The 18,019-nt window shown below is 38.3% G+C and overlaps 2 protein-coding genes across 4 annotated transcripts in view; one reads left to right on the plus strand and one right to left on the minus strand.

Moving 5' to 3' along the window:
• Window positions 1-17,969, minus strand: part of TDRD9 (tudor domain containing 9) — an 81,613-nt gene extending 63,644 nt beyond the window's left edge. For all 3 annotated transcript variants that reach the window (XM_065684701.1, XM_065684699.1, XM_065684700.1), the window contains exon 1: window positions 17,792-17,969. In XM_065684701.1, the coding sequence (XP_065540773.1) occupies window positions 17,792-17,934 (143 nt within the window). In that variant the 5' untranslated portion in view covers window positions 17,935-17,969. The remainder of the gene's footprint in view (window positions 1-17,791) is intronic.
• RD3L (RD3 like) lies at window positions 11,226-13,794 on the plus strand. The gene is made up of 3 exons (XM_065684713.1): window positions 11,226-11,300; window positions 11,950-12,255; window positions 13,075-13,794. The coding sequence occupies exons 2-3, from the start codon at window positions 11,957-11,959 to the stop codon at window positions 13,370-13,372; spliced, it is 597 nt and encodes a 198-aa protein (XP_065540785.1). The 5' UTR covers window positions 11,226-11,300; window positions 11,950-11,956; the 3' UTR covers window positions 13,373-13,794.
• Window positions 17,970-18,019: the final 50 nt, after the last annotated feature.

An 18,019-nucleotide genomic window follows, 5' to 3' on the forward strand; every position in this document is an offset into this window, starting at 1 on the left:
TAGATTTAGGTCAGATATTAGGAAGAAATTCTTTGCTATGAGGGTGGTGAGACACTGGCACAGGTTGACCAGTGGCTGCTCCATCCCTGGCAGTCTTCAAGGCCAGATTGGATGGGGCTCTGAACAACCAGGTCTAGTGGCAAGTGCTCCTGTCCATAGCAGGGAGGTTGGAACTGGATGATCTTTTCCAGAGGAACCTTGACATGTTCGTGAGGTGAGCTGATGCCAGCCTTATGAAGTTTAACCATGCCAAGTCCAAGGTCCTACACCTGGGTTGGAGCAATCCCAGGCACAGCTACAGGTTGGGCAGAGAAGAGATTCAGAGCAGCCCTGCAGAGAAGGACTTGGGGGTGTTGGCTGATGAGAAAACGAACATGAGCCAGCAGTGTGCGCTTGCAGCCCAGAAAGCCAACCATATCCTGGGCTGCATCAAAAGGAGCGTGACCAGCAGGTCAAAGGAGGTGATCCTGCCCCTCTACTCTGCTCTCGTGAGACCTCACTTGGAGTATTGTGTGCAGTTCTGGTGTCCTCAACATAAAAAAAGACATGGAACTGTTGGAACAAGTCCAGAGGAGGGCCTCGAGGATGATAAGGGACTGGAGCACCTCCCGTATGAAGACAGGCTTGAGAGAGTTAGGGTTGTTCATCCTGGAGAAGAGAAGGCTGCGTGGAGACCTCATAGCAGCCTTCCAGTATCTGAAGGGGGCCTATAAGGATGCTGGGGAGGGACTCTTCATTAGGGACTGTAGTGACAGACAAGGGGTAATGGGTTAAAACTTAAACAGAGGAAGTTTAGATTGGATATAAGGAAGAAATTCTTTACTGTTAGGGTGGTGAGGCACTGGAATGGGTTGCCCAGGAAAGCTGTGAATGCTCCATCCCTGGCGGTGTTCAAGTCCAGGCTGGACAGAGCCTTGGGTGACATGGTTTAGCGTGACGTGTCCCTGCTCATGGCCGGGGTTTGGAACTAGATGATCTTAAGGTCCTTTCCAACCCTAACTATCCTATGACTCTATGAAGGTCCCTTCCAACCCAAACCATTCTGTATTCTATGATTCAGTAGTTCAATATAATACAATTAAACTCGGCCACACAATCTCTGTTTGGCAGCATTGCATGCATATACTATACAGCTTTTAGTAATATAACCAATTATTTTTCATGTCTGCAAGCCTGCAGCCTCACTGAGTGCACCGAACACACATCTTCTGACAACAAGACCTGATCATGCAGTAAATACAACTCGTCCTTCAGTCCTCCGTAAGAACAAAAGTCATCTTATTACGACAGAAAATGCTGTCATGGAGGAGCAGGTAGTACTCAACTGACAGAGCCCTGAGCAATAGCAAGCAAATCACTTCCACTGAGAGGGGGGGGTGAGAAATGTAGGACTGCGTTCCCCATTTACTGTGAACACCTTGCAGAAGCATGAGTATTTCAGCAGCAGCTGAAGTCAGCTAAGAAACAGTTGCCTGCAATATGAGATATACCCAACTAAATGTTTCTAGAGTTGGGAGTATTGAGCGTTTCAAAACGGGCTCACAGAAGTATGCACATGCTTTTGACCTTTGCCTGTACAGCTCCAGGAAAATGAAGACAATGTGACAGTCCTCAGTGATTTGTTAGAATAATTTTATTTTCTTTTTGTCTGGATTTCTGGTATTTTCTTTCCAAAATTAGGCTTTCAGAAAACAGCATGCAGTACGCATAAACTGCAGGGTACACAATGAATAAAGAAAATGTTTAATAGACAGTCATTAAGAATGAACACTGCTCACTCGATGCTCTGACTCAGGCTACAGTCGTTAGGAAAATTGCATTCCATTAGAACATTGCGAATGGGCATATGAAACAGACAACCTTCATTACCATATTTCAACATGTTTTAATGCCAAATTTTACAGCTTTAATAAAATTAAAGGTTATAGAATACCATTATAATGTAAAATGGAGAAAAAAATTCATTATGAAGCCTTCTGGCACTCTTCTAAGAACAATACAATTCTTTTAAGTAATCACTACTAAGACATTGGTGGGAGGTGTCTTGCTACAGATACCTGGGCAAACAGAAAGGGATGGAACACTTTCCTAATGATTTTCAACAAATGTTTGCTGACAGCACAGGAATGAAAAGATCCAGAAATTCCAGGGTAGGGAAGGTCAACACTAATGAAGGGACGTTTCTGGATTCTACCTATGAAGCATGTGTCTGTCCAATACATCAGTTATCTCTTCCCCATTTCTATTCCCTCTGACACAGTGAAAACCCGTATTTCAGTAGACCGGGCCTGTTACAGCAAACACTCCTTTAGTTTTCCAGATTCTACCCTTGGTGCCCACCTGACTTTCAGACATACACCCCAAGTCTTTTGATCCCCCAAATACATTAAAACTTTAAGCAAACAACAAGCTTTCAGCTGCACATATGAAAAACATTCAGAATTTTATCAAATTAAGAGTCATTAAGAAGCATTTTATGACAAACATATTAGTTAAAAACTTAAAGTCAGCAATTTAAGAAATGCAGGAGACTTCAGACGTTCTGTTTTTTCTCCCTTCCCCCTCCTTTAAAAAAAAAAAGGATGAGTTTGATGTTATTCAAATCACATCACATTTCACCCTCAACACCAGCTAGAACATGCAAACATGACACATGCCCACCCTAAGTGGGCATAGGCAGACAAAACTGTAAGCACTGAGAACCTGCTCAGTCAGTAACACCACTCACCAGACTCTTGATATGTCCTAGCATCTGTAAAACAACCCATCAGCTACCTATGAAGGTGTATTCATATCAAAACCTACCTATTTTGGAAAATACTCTCAGATGTAGCAGACATGGGAACTTTGATCCTGACAAGCAGTGATAAGTAGAAAGCAGGAAAAAAAAAATAAAAATAGTACCCACATGCCTCTTTTTGGAAGAGAATTAATGCTGTTTCTTATGAGATAACGGCAGACTTTCATTACTCCTTACCATGCGGTTTAACTACTGTAACCTTTTCTGAAGCATTGCTGATGACTACTCAATTGTGAGCATTTGATTGGGACAAAATATTTTTAAGTATTCCTTACTTGGGTTTAAAGGAAAATTTAGTTTCATAAAATTAAATTTAGCTGCCACTTCGGGGGAATTGCTAGAAGGGAAACACAGTTTAACACCAGAAATTGTTGACACATTCAAATGCAAATACTTTCAAATACATCAAGGGTGCTTTTCTTTAAATAAATTCAGCTAGAGAAAGGTCTTCCTTTTCTTCAGGCTATAGAATAACCTCTAATAAGTCAACAAGGCCATCGTAACAGCATAAACTCAGTAACTTTTTATTTTATTTGAGCATGTGAAATATAAAACAAAGCATTTCATATTTAGGTATCAAAAATTGAGTCAGTTGCCGAATCTCAAATGTAACTGTAACAGGCTATTTGTTTGGCTCTTTTCAGTGACATATACTACAATGCCTAGGTATACACGGTGAATGTTTCTAGAAGCAATGCTTAAAAAAAGCTTTATTAAAAGAGCAGAGTCTTCTTCCCTGAAGAAAAAAATAACACTTCTTACACAGCAAACCTGACTGTATAAAGAAAAATATTCACATATGCAATGAAATTCCGAATATTCAGATGCTTGCTTATACAACTGCAGTTACATCTCTATTAGCTACTAAATTTTGGGGCAGAAGCTCCTATTCAAGGCCATGTAACTTCAAGAACATTTCTATGTTAGAGAGAAACAACTGAAAAACGAAGTGTTTCAGGGCTCCATTTTTAAAAATTACTATAGACATACTGTTTGCTTATTTATGTTTTGCCTCATTTGACAAAAAAAAAAAAAAAAAGAAATCCCTATTTGCATGGACCATAAAACTAGTGTCACTCATTTCAGAGATCGCAAGAGAGGGACTGCTCAAAGTCATGACTTCCATCACACACACAAGCTGTCCACCTACTTAGAGATATTTTTTGGGGGGATCACTTGAAAATATAGCACACAGAACAATATTTTGCTGTAGAATTTTGGTACAATATATATAGTAGACTGTTTCAAAGGCTCCTTTCTGAGACTAAAATAATGTGACACTTTACATAACTTAACATTTGCCATGACAGTAAATAACCTTCCACTGGGTTTACTGAAGGACATATAAAAACCACTTTCCTTTTAACTGGCAGTTCATGTTCCACACTTTTAGAAGCCAGATCCTACTTGCAGAAGTATACTAACTTTAAAGAAATAAGGTACTGTCATTCAAAGCCCATAGTGTATCAGTCACAAAAACAGAAGATGAATAGAATTCAGAACAAGTGAAAACTATTAAATACTAAAACACAGATTTTTAAAAAGGCTATTAACAGATTAAGAATCTAAGAATTGATGGGGTGCATCCCACCCCCTCCACTCAAGAGCTGTTCCTCACTCTACAACTGCTCTAGCTGTCACTGTTCCTCCTCACATAACTATTCAGAACTCCTGTTTTAAATCCTTAATTAGATGTGGAGTAGAAGAGAGAAAGAGAATCCACTAAAACTACTTTGCAAAATCCTGCAAAACTAGAATGCCAATGCTTGGATTTGGATAAACTATGTAAACGCAACATCTCAGAAATATTTCTTCTATATCAAACTACTAGCTCTGTAAGACCTTCCAACTTACACCTTACAAACAGTTAAAAACCAAGAAAAACAACCAGAAATGCCGGAATGAAACAGCCCAAATCCTCCATCTACTGCTGTAGGATTTTATGACAGTGGAGGAGACTGGGATGAACTGCTGGGCTTCAAAGAACTGGACTCTTCTTGGAGATGAGCTGCTGATAAGCTCCTCATTCTGCAGCCGTAGGTCAAGTAGAGATGCCTGGAAGAAGGCAGCTATTACCTGTAGCAGATGATGACAAGCCACACAGCAACTTCTTCTCTACCACACATGAAACAGTTAATTCTGTAAATTCATGTTGTTATAATTAGTTATGAATTAGAAGTTAGCTGGGTGTTCATATTTATTAACTTGAACAAAAAGCACAGATCCTCTGAGGCACTTTTTCTGATCCTTTAGCAACATTCAACAAACCATGTACAGTTCCTAAAAGTTTCGAAATTCATTCCTTCCCTCTAGCCACAAAAGAAAGGAACTCAGCTGAATCACAACAACAACAACAACAAAATCCCCGTAAGAGAATTAAAACAAAAGCATTTGGCCATCAACTTGATAAAATCCATTTTAAAGTAATCTCTGAATAAAATACAATGCAAGTAGAAAGATGTGCTGAATTCAAAAATACCTGTGAACATGGACAGGTATCACATGCAAGATCTCCTCAATTTCAAACTGAAGCCTGTAATTCCCCTGCCTATTAATGAAGTGTCACCAGCACCAGAGACATTAATGCTACAATCAGTCCAACTGGAAGAAATCACCTTCAAACATATCCTGGTTTTATTTATCACAGCAACAGAAGTACAGTAATAGCTTACACAACTTTCTGTCAATTAACAGTGTTAAAACTGAATTACTACTGTTGTTAGCTGTCATGCTGAAGGACCAAACAAGGAGTCTTACCAAGAGGCCTCTGGTGTAGGCTCATGGCAAGTTTCGTTTGTAGTTGCTAAAAAGTGAAAGCAGTAATCAAACGCTGTCTGAAGTGATCAGAGGAGGTAGACTCACCATCTGTCTGCAGCCTGAAACAGCTACAGCGAGCTGTTCTGTCAAATCAAAAGCAAAATACACTGCAAAGTTGATGACTGAATCTAGAGTGGGACTGTGTTTATAAATGGAAGCAAATCATCCAACTTACTAGGTACAGACAGCTACAAAAATGAAATCTCACTCTTCTCAGAGAGTCAGCAGCATCTCAGATGGCATAGATGCCATAGAATCTTTCAGAGTAAGCTCCTCCAGCTGTTCACACTATTTGCCACACCTTATTGCTCACATCAGTGCAGTATCTGGTTAAACTGAAGTTTTTTTGAAAGGTTTGTTTCATTTTTAACTAGAATTAGTAAGGCAGTTTGAAAGCACAGCCCCATGGCACATGAAGGCAGGAGAGCTAACTGCTGTGTTTTGCTACCAACTTCTCTAACTGGCTTTCTGCCAAAAAACCCCACTTTTGTCCAACAGCACACTCCATCAGCACAGCAAGTATTGAATTTGTAATTCTTACACATAGCCATAGTAGTAGCCCCAGGTTTGACTAGACATTTTTTATTACAGGACCTGGTTGTCAATTTAGGAAGTGTGTGATGTTAAGACATGTATGTTAAGACTAAAGTCTTCTTGCTGTGCTTAGAGCTGACTTGGATTTGCAGCTTTTTTCTCCCAGAATACAGTTACAGAACAATACCTTTTCACAAGAAAACACTACACTGGAAAAAGAGCTGATCCCTAGAGAACTTTTATTCTTCTATCTTCTGTCACCTCTTTTTAGTTAAGAAATACTACCTTGCCATAACAGTCGCATCTTCTGAAGTAGGTGATATTAAGGTTAGTTATGATGACTGTCAAGTAAGAACCCACTTTTCTCTAAGCCTACTGCTTATACTAGAGGAAGTTTCCTGTAAACCGCCACAAAATCACCTCACCTTTATTCTTCCTTTGGAATTACACTTTGCTATTGTACCAATAAAGTAAAAACCCAGGTATATTTGGCATTCTCAAAACATGCATCTCACATTGGTTCATTCTATTTCCCTGTGGTAAGTTTCAGCTATTTAAATCTGTATATTGTCTGTTGTACTTACATCACAAGTGTACATAAATATTCTTACTCTGTAGTTGTGCTCTGCCTTCAAAACAGATGAGGCCTCCCTAGTTGGTAAGGTACAAAGCTGTAAGAGTACTGACAAAGATAAGAAGTTTTAACCCTGAAGAACTTTAAAAGCAAGCAATACTTTTACTTCAGTAAATGCTAAATCTTTGTAGCCTCACACCAGTTATTTAATCCCAGAATATCTTAATTGTCCAGTTCCCTCTCACAACTGGGCTATCAAATAGGAAGATGCAAAAGAGGAATTTCCAGAACAGATTACACATTCTGAGAAACGGGCATTTTCAGGTTAAAGATTTAGAGCCATGAATTGGACTTCCACGCCTTCACATTAAGCCACAAATGTGGCTGAAAGCACTTTGAAAAAGGGTTCTCACAGCAAGTTCTGGGTTTAGATGCATCTCTTCAGTAAAAAACATACCCAGAACATAACTGTCACAATGGGTAATGCACTGTCTTAGGAGGAATTCTTTAAAGATGAATTGGACTAACACCACACAAGACTGACACTCCCATTCCTTCAATCAAGTAAATACTAGTAACAGCCTCCTACAAACCAGAATGCATCAAGCAGTAAATGGAATGGTGCCTCATATTTAAAGGAGAAAGAAAATACTAAGGAGAGGACACAGCCTCAGTAGGAACCGCTCTGTCACATGCACGAGGGCATGCTCGCTATAGTGACTGGTGATCTATAGAGTCAGTCATCATGAAGATCAACTTCTTAATTAGAGGCTGTGTCTATGTTTACCGAATCTTTCCAGATTAACCTATTCTGGAGTAATTTCATGTAAATTATGCTCACTTTGTATACCCACATAACTATGGGAATGTAAGTTATACTACCTCAATGATTCCTCACTTCTGTGTTTGAAAGGCAAATGTCATGAAACAAGCACAGGTAAAAGCCATGGGGAAACCAAATATATTCACTATAACCCATAAGAAATCCTCACCACAGTCACTATTGTAGAGATGCATTTAGACTGCTCCATCACTTCATGTGTGGCTGTCTTCGCTTACTTATACTGATGCACCAGTTTAACAAGTTCTGCCACACAAACCTATTTTAGATTGCCTAGCTCTATTCAACCACTCCTAAGGTGAATTTATTCTTCATATGCTCTGAAGGCACAGAAGACACAAGTCAACACATCTAGCTTCACGGCCGCACAATCAGAGCTTCTCTACATGGTACCATGAAGTCCACAGGATAAAAATAAGCCAACACCAAGGTTTTAAAGTGCTCTGTACATAGCCATTATAAAGTATAAATAAATAACCTGTCTTACACAGGGATGCAAGGAGAAAAAGATACTTATTTTATCCACTGGCTGCCACCCTTATTTCCCCAATCAATTTTCAATTAGCATGTGCTCCAGTAAGGCTATTGTTTTGTGATAAGACTTTGCTGAGGAACCCAGAGCTGCCATAACACGAAAGGAAAGACCACTAAAACTGTCTGAACTGATTTATGAAAGGAAATCTCCACTTTGGTTCTAGCAACCCTTGCTGTTCCCTCTGTTCAATTTGAGAACAGCATCAGGTAACAAGCCTAAAATAAGCTACAGAAAAAGAAACAGCTATCTTAACAAAAAGAAATACTTATATGAAAAGACACCCATTTTCATTTACCTACATAAGAGTAGATATCGCCCACTGCAGTTCAAAGATGATTAAGTTACAGAAACAACAGATGCTTTAGGAATTCATTACATTCCTTGCCCCAAAATTAGGAAAACAAAGTAAAAAGAGGTTGAAAGAAAGTTTAAAAAAGTTCAAAGAATCTTCACTTAACATTTTATTAGAAAGACAGAGAGTTGGGGTTAATTTACAGGGAAAAGAAAAACAAAACCAACAAACCAATTCACAAACAACTGCTCTGCTGCAGTGGCAGAGTAGAATATGGCTTACTAAAAAAAGACAAAAATTACTCATTATATAACTAGTCTCACTCGAGTATTACAGTATGTTTTAGTCACTAACAGCAGCAAAGAAAAATTCAGAAACGGGAAACTGAAACTATAGAGATATTGGTTTGGTAAGTTAAGTAAGAAAAAGTTCTAGGACTGAAACTTTTAGAAAATTTACAGAAGTAAGTAATGTCACAAAATGTCAAAGACAAGAGGGATTCAAAAGCTTAAGACCATAAATAGCTTTAAAACCATGGCATCTCCAAGTTATCTAAATTTACAGACTGAAGGAAAGCACAAGATTGCTAGATGAACGTTAAGGAGACTAAAATGTCATTCCCCCACAACGAAAAGTCAAAGAACATTAAGAAAAAAACTAGAAACCTAAGGACAAGTAGTAAAAGACTTCATACCAGTTGTCATTTTATTATCGCAATTTCAGAAATTGCCCACAAAATGCTGAGAAGAATCAAAATACAGCCTTTTCTCCTCCCCCCAGGTCAAATTATAACTAGCTACTAATAAAGAGAAACTCAGTAATGAGCAATGCCCTCAGAGAACAGACCCAGCCAAAACTGCACCAAAACTTCTATCCTGACACAGCATAGCAAAACCATGAGTACATTTAGGGATAGCTGGATGGAACTGTAACTTCCCACAAAGCTTCCAGGATTAGCTACTGGCTTACAACTGCAAAAAATACTGCTCTGCTTCTAATTTCCAGTTCCCAATGCCTGCCTCACATAAGCAGTCATCTCTTCCTGAACACAGATCTGAAACGCATACAGAAGTAGGAGCACTACAGATTTTCAGCTTTAATGTTCTCCTACCAATGTAAAGATAAGTATCACTCTCTGTATCCTGCCACAAAGTTTGAGGATACAACCAACAATTAGGTAAAAAACCCAAACCCTCTCCCTCTCCCCCAACAAACGACAAAACCAATTGGAGTAGGTTTCTCAATTAATTTGCACACCTTCCAGCATGCAGCTCTAATTTGCAAAGACACTACAATGGTTTTACACTGTACAGCAGTTTTCTTTCAGATTTGATAGAGTAGGGAAAAAAGCAGAGACATGTTAGCTGTGCGGTAAAGGAGGTGGCAAGGAGCATTTTACTTTCATCTGAAAATCTGCTAGGACACTTCTGTCATCATAAACCTAGCTCCCTTCCTTTTCATAGTACCACATAGAATGCAATGTGAAAACCTTCCAGTTGAAGAGGATTAATACTGACATTTGAATTTTTCCAATGTATAAGCAGTATCAACTTTAATAACAGCCATACACGTCATCCTTTATGTTGTATGACATCTAGGACAAATTTACAGAACCCTTGCTCTCCCAACAGTTCAACACACCAACAGAGGCAAAAAGGTAGGAATGAAAAATACTTACAGGAGCAAAGACAGTCATTAGAACAAGAACGAACAGAAGAGAAGGCATTTTGCAGACCATGACTACTGTTTAGATTAATAGGAAGAGACCAGATTACTGGAATGGAAAATGGCTGCTTCAGCGACCTTTAGTGTGCACAGTGCCATCACAAGAAATGAATCTTGAAAATGGATATACTCAAAAAACTCACCAAGGAAAGAGGGAGCAGGAAACTGCCAGCCAGTTGAGAAGAAGCAGTGTCCATGGTAAGACTTACAATTCTGGGATCAGTTTGACCTTAATTCACTTTTCTTTATAATTCTATTCCTTTAATTAGATTCATGTGTCTTGCATGGCACACTGTAGGTGTTACAGACTGGCTTCTTTAAACACATCTGAAATGTTAACTAAAAATGCTAACAGCTATGCATTAATAAAAAAGTGTAGTACCATGAGATTGATGAAATTCATTTGGAAGAAGTATTTAATATAGCAACAAAATCCTGAGCAACTGTCAAATAGCTCTTTTCTGTCAACACTTGCTTAACAAAGGCTTTAGATGATCTTTACTACAGAAAAACTATTCTTAGCTGTTTAAAAGTGACAGCAGAACAGCCTCTCTAATGGGAGATAAGTCTTCCAGCATCTCAATGGCCTGAAAGTATAGTTTGATGATAAAAGCAACATAGTTATTTTTAGCACTCTACAGGCATAAAAATACAGCTCTAAACTGTGACCTACAGCTATGCACAGCCAAGCATCACATCATACGACAGCCTTAACTTTAGCTAGAAGCACGTCTGTAGTTGCTTCAGACTATCGTTATCCATCTCACTACCAAGAATACCTTTGGATAGATTTAGCAACAAGCATTTGAAATTGTCACCATCTTTTTTTATATTGCTGCCATCGGCAGAACTCAATTCAAAGGTAGGAGATCTTAATGGACTTTGCAGAAAGTATCTGAGAGACCATGTTAGGTTAAATGGATTACTACTTCTCTCTGGTGCAGAGGATGAAAAAGAACCTTAAAAGGAGAAAAACTGTCATATTCAGTACAGAAAGTCATTTTTTCTCAGCACAGTTTGGGTAAATGAAAAAAAAAAAAAAACACAAACAAAAAAGAGGAAAAGAGAAAACCACCTTGTTTTCTTCCAGCAGTAGTAAAACCCTGGAAACAGGATATGCTAGAGTAAGAGATCTTCAAGCAAATTCACCTTTAACAACACTGTTGACAGACAATTGCAAAGGTAATGTATGTTAATTTATTCCAACTAGCATGCTTGTATCTGCATGATTTGTAATGATGATTTGTAACTGCAATTTAAAAGCCTATTCCACCAGATTTCTGCTTCCAGGCTATATAAACAAGAATTTATTTAAAATAAAAAGTGATACAGAGCTTTTAAAAGCAGGTCACACAGAGTTCCACCGCTTTATTTAATCACTTTTTAAATGTACAGGTAACACCAAATTTTGGGGGTTTGGGGCTCTGTGTTTTGCTGGGGTTTTGTTTTGGGGACAGGGTGTTATTGTTTCATTGGTTTGGGGGTTTTGTGGACTTTTTTTGTTTGCAGCATTTTGTTCGTTCAGTGGGATTTGGATTTTTTTTTTAAATCAGGATAAAAAAATTAAATATTTCCAAGGTGACAGATATGCCCTTTAAATATTGTAAACTTCACATATTTATGTAAACTCAGAAACCAGAAAATATTATAAAAGGCTTGTCAGATTTAATTATGGTTTGGCAATGACTGTTATCACTACTCATACCGTACTGCAAAATATTTTAGTATCATTAATAAAGTTTCCTTTAAACATTCAGTTGCTCGGAAAGAAGTCTACCAGTACAAGTAAGTCGGACAGAAATAAACTTTTTTTCCCCCTCTCCCCTCACAGCTTAAAAATGCCACTTTTTGGCTGGATGAAATGGTCAAAAAATGATTCCTACAAACCCACAAAATATCCTGGATCAGAAGTAGTCATAAAAACCCTACTGAGGGAGTTGAAATGGCACCTGAAAGAGCGTGAAAGACTAGTGCAAGAGATTGAAAATGAACAAAAAGTCCAGAAGACTGGCATGGATTACAACTGGCTGAAGAACTACCAAAACCCTCAAGCAACAATTCCAGCTACTGAGCAACGTCAGCTTGAAGTTCTGTGCTCACAAATCCAGCCTTATCAAACAGGAGCTGTTCTCAGCAGGTAATTATTTCACTTTGACTACTCTATCATAAATGTTTCTTCTACTTAATCCAAGCTTATATTTGGCTCTGATCTTTCTTCCAAAGTAACAATGACCAGCAACTGGAACACACTTTCGCAGGTGTTTTAAAAATTACATCTTTAATACGCTGTGCTTGAAGGAAGTTTTTAGTCAGGATTTTCGCGCTCCAATACAAAGCAAGGGAAGTCTCACATGCTTAAACACATGACCTCTCAATACTTTCAGATTTTGCTCAGTTATTTATTCCCATAATTTATTAAATAGTAATCCAACAACCAAAAATCAAATTAAAGAACTAACGCAATGCACTGTTATGCAGAAACACAGGTTCACTGGCAAATGACTCTCGAAGCAGCAAATCAGTATTTAAAAAAAAAAAAAGCAAAACTTTTTACATATTTTACAAAGAAAAATTCACCTCTGCCTGTATTTTAAGAACATTTTCTTAGGGACATGCAGAAACAACCAAAGAAGGCTATGTACCTTTTAAAGCCTAGGATATACCCAAGGGCAAAGTCAGTTTAAATCAAGCTACACAGATGGGCTAAAGAAAAAAAATAAAGCGTGCCCAATAACAGTAGCTTTCAATCCTCATAACAGCTGGACCACATCCAGTACATTGTTAGAGCTCTCTTCCTCTTACAATCTTTTGAGGGGGGGGGAAATGTGGCAGCAAGGAATAACTGACACCAGAATGCAGCCACTTCTTCCTCCTTTCCCCAGCCCCCAAAGAGCTGAGAGGAAACAGAAGCGTTTTCAGCACTGATGATTAGATTTCAATTTTTCTTTGTTTCTAGATTTCGTGAAGTTTTGGCAGAAAATGATGTTTTACCCTGGGAAATAGTCTACATATTCAAGCAAGTTTTGAAAGATTTTCTTGCCACCAGTGAGAGAGAAAATCAACAAAACCAACTGGCAGATGCATGGAATACAAATTGCTCTGACCATTTCAGCCTGCATGGAGACAGTTCTAACAAATCAGACAAAGACGAAATTCCCACGGTTTCAAGTTATGTCGACAAAAATACACAAAGCATGTTTCCCACCTTCTCTGATAGAATCTGGAATCTACCCTATTACTACCCGTCCGGTTAAGTTAGTTTGTGTATCTTTCAAAAAAGCTACGTAGCCTTCAACATTGCTTTCTTGTGACTGCCATCCACAAACATGGGAATAAGAAGTGTGCCATGCTCCTCTTTTTTTCCAAGTTCAGAAATTAAAATCCTTGATTAGAGCTAGTATGCAGTAAAGAAAAGTCCTTTTATCTTTATGGTTCCTTAAAGATATTGTGTTTGGAGGCACCTTTTAACCAAAAATGTAGATTAGCCATATAGAGCTAGACATATTTGATCAAGGAAAGACTGCTTTCCATATTCTGAATTAGCATCAATCCACAAAGACTTAGGCAAACACCTCTGTATTTGTCACACAGCTTTTAGGCTTTACGGGAACTTTATACTGTGTAAAATAAATGGTTTAATATAGTATCAGTTAAACCAAATAAACTGTTAAATATGTTTTGGAGCTGAATAGTCATTTCTCAGAGTCACGAACTATTCTAAAATGAAACCAATGTCTGAAATTATAACATGCTGCACATAGTGTTTCTATTTGTTTTTTAACCTGAACTGTACCCCGCATGTGCTTAAGTACAGTAAAGCTAGACAACTAAATGAAAACATCAACCATTTAACAGCATTCAAGAACTAGCTGTTCTTCCAAAATTAATGAATTTTTAATTTCAGAAAGTTCTACATTTGACTTATTGGAAACTACCCGGAAACTCAAGAGCCTGCATTAAATTTCAATGTTTTCATCAAATCAGTACTTTTATAGAATAGCAAAAGAATCATCAGATCAATTCCAAGGCAAGAGGTGACCATTTTAAATTTAACAAAATTTCATGGTTTTCAGTTGCCATCATCTATCATCATCGATTCATAATAAAGTTGTATAAGACTGATTTGATATGTAGCAGTTACGGTCACAGCAGACAACTGGAGCAGAAAATCAATGAAAACATATGCCAGAATTCAGTTTACTACATTTCCTACCACTGTATAGAAAAATTCTTACTTGTCTTATGTAACCTCTTCATCTCCAGATTTCCTTTTAATCTGTCTGCAGCACCATGAAGAATGGGCAAGACTCATGGCCCAATTCACAAAATGCACTATTTTGCAAACATGCAGTAAAATTGCTTCCTCTGATATTTGATTCAAACATACTGAAGAAAACATGCAGATTCTCTCAAGGTGGTAACACAACTGGAAGATATTTCCTTGTGCTGCACAGCTGTACCCCCACCCAAGAGAGAATTTACTAATAATGCAACATAAACTGGGTGGAACAAATGGCAGAGTACTTTCGTAAGAAATAAAAACATTAAAACAAACCAACCCACAGCTTTGGAAAGCTTGGAATCTAGAGAACATTTAGTACATAAGAGAGGAACATAATATACAGAGAAGGTGAAACAATCACAACTGCTACATACAGCTAAGGGACAAAGCACTAGAGAACTAGACTAAATCAGTTCCGACAAATTTAGAATAATAAAAAATTGCAGCTCAATATCAAAAGTATGGAACTTTCCATAAATTAAACACACAAAGCTTCACTCATTTTATCTGCACTCAAAGCTGGTACAAACTCTTCACCCTCCTTTTGTGCAGTGACCAGTTCATTGATAAATAGCAAAAGCATTGATCTCAACTTACTCTGCCTTATGATGCAGAATAAAGGGCATCAGATTCTTCTCATGCAATTCTGAACAATCCAGACATGAATCCCTGCATGAGGGCAGGAATGGTTTGAAAGAAAGGCTTCTCCTTAGTCATAAAACTCCCCAGAAAATTAAACTTAAGTACATTTCCCATAGTGAAAAAGGTAACCACAATACTGGTTTCAGAAGATAATTTTTTTTTGGTCAAAGGTGCAAGATTCCTGCAATGGCAATTCATGTAAATTTGTTTCCTAAAAGGTTACTCTCACAGCTTTCTAATGGAAAATAGGTGAAAAAAGCCCTAAAAATCTAAGTTACAAATTTTAAGGAAAATGGTAGGCTACTAAAAATGCAAAGTCCGCTTACCTTTATGATCATCAAAAACACGTAGGGAAAAAAAAGCCAACAAAACACAACAAAAACAAAACCACCAAAAACCAGATACAGCTGACCCAATCTTCACAAATTTCACTTTAACATAAGCAAATGCAGTCTTCTAAGTCCAGAAGGACCATCAACTACATCATATGCTAAAAGGCAGTCACTAGATAATAATTAAATATATCTAGGCATCAGACCCAATTTAGTGTTAAACCCCAATGAAATGCTAAGGAAACACACAAAAAAGCTTACCTACTTTCATACGCATGTTCTATTGATGAAACTGATACTAGGCTACTGCATCCAGTTCTAATGTCCACACTTGGGGGGAAAGGAGAAACCAAATTGGGAATTGGAGAGGGTACAGTTAATAAATTTATCCAGAGGATGGGAAAATGCCAGCCACTAAGACCTCACTTTGTCCATTTTTTCAAATACAGAAATAAGAGGTAACTACACAGAATATGAACACTTTAATCTGATGGAAGTATTAGGTATTCTCTCTAGTTATGTATTTTAAAGAAATCTGCCAGGTTTACTGCAGAATGCTGTAAAGCGCACCTCAGTCTGCTAGCCAAGATGAGCTATTTTCTGGAATTCAGTTTACCCTTAGGTCAGGTAGCAGTAACACGGCTGTAGGTCAGACATCATTTCCCTGAAGATAACTGACTGAGAACTCAACTGTTTCTTTAACCACTTTTTATTTACGACTTACATGATTTGCATGAGCTGATCTGAAACTATTTCGTTCCTTAAACTCTCCCAGCTGGAATTTCTGAAATGGACAGGCAGCCAACACACACTACTCACGTTATGTAAAGGTGAGTGATAACAATATCAAAAGTCAAAACAAACAGCATGCAATGTTTTCAGCCAAATAAGGTGGCTATAAAAAAGGGCTAACTTGGTGAAAGCTACACCTATGAAATGCAAGAAATCGAAGAAAGAATAACCGGTTTTTCTACATTTAAGCCTTTAAGAGTTTTAATGTGAGCCACAATTGTTCTGAAAACAAGGAAGGATTTAAGGATCTAAATTACTTTCCATTCAGTTAAACATATTCATAGAAATTAGAAAGTTCAAAAACCAGCTATTTAACCATGAAAATTCCAACCACAATTTCTGAGACCTATTATCTTTCCCTAAAATGCTCAATTACTAATACTGCTACACTAGAGATAGTTAACAAGATAATCTCAAAAGCCTTGGAAAACGAGGCATCATTGGCAGAGGAAGAAAACACCTTCTACAAGTCTTTTTAAGGGAGACATGAGGCTTTCAGATCCCATCAGACCGTATCAGTAACAACTCTGTAAAATATTAGTTATTACACACATTTGTGTGCAGTCACGCACCTGTTATCATTACAAATTTGATATTAATCCTACATATTCTTACATACAAACTTAGATGGAAGAAGTAGGAAAACCATCTCCACCAATAACAGCATATCCTGCTTGAAGTGAGCACTTAAAAATTTTGAAGTAATTTTTGGTTTGATTTTCCCAAGAAACAAACCAAGATTTTGGAAGAAAATAATAAAATAGACTATTATGCTACAAGCAGCCTCAGGAAGAGAGAAACTCGTGTTTTCAGCTCTCCAAACTCTTAAGAAACCAGTGAATAAAACTGAAACATCTTCTGATGGAACCTAAACCTTTCCAAAACTGAAGTTTTGCAAAACCTCCCTAAATGTAAGCACATTTCCAGAGCTGTGAAACAAAACATAGCTATGCAAACACACCTTTTTCTTTTCATTATGCAACAGAATACACATGCACCTACCATCTATGCTCAACGATTTTATATGTGTCTAATGATGGGAAATTCTGTCCACACATGCAGAAATGTCTATTTAGGGTGCATAACCCCTCTCTTCTACAGATGGGAAAGAAAACCAGAAAAAAACCCAACCTGTGAAAGTAAATTCTGTTAACACAACTGCCAGGCCCCACAGACAGGTTATCTGCTCAGGCTTTTGAGTGGAAAAAGCTATGTGTCTAATCAAAGACAAAAGATTTGCCTCTGCCTAGGCACACAAGACTTGATCAATCATGCTAATTTCTCCTGTGTTACTTAGCAGATTTCAGTGGCTTAGATTTCAGTTGGGTTCAAGAACCTCTTGTCAAACCCTAAGTATTACAGAAATGTTATTGGCTTTATTTAACAGCCACAAACATTACTGAGGGTGTTAAGCTGGAATAGGACAACCCACCATCCAAGCCCGCATGGAGTGGGTGAGGCACAGGAGCCAGTCCAGACCATGAAAAACACCCTGCACACCGAGGCCCACAAACACACTCTCCAGGGAAGGGAGGCCACAGCTGCCTTCACAGACAGCCCTTCATTCAAGGCATAAGGAGCATCTCCTGGCTGCTAAAATCAGCAGCCGAACACCCCACACTTACCCTACGGCTGCTAATGGCTCCTGCATAGCAAGTGGGGCACCGGAGTGACTGGGCAGTTTGCCGCCCAATAACTCGACGGCAGTCACAGGTTTGCCTATGGCGAACCAGTCGCTAATCTGCTCCTCGGTGAGTTTACGCAACATGGCGACGACTCAAGCCTACTCTTCCACACCTCACGCCGACCCTCCTTCCCGCCCTCAGCCAGACCCCGCCCCGTGCCTGAAAGGG

This window comes from Lathamus discolor, chromosome 6 (genome assembly GCF_037157495.1).
Source record: "Lathamus discolor isolate bLatDis1 chromosome 6, bLatDis1.hap1, whole genome shotgun sequence".
NCBI classification, from domain to species: domain Eukaryota; kingdom Metazoa; phylum Chordata; class Aves; order Psittaciformes; family Psittacidae; genus Lathamus; species Lathamus discolor.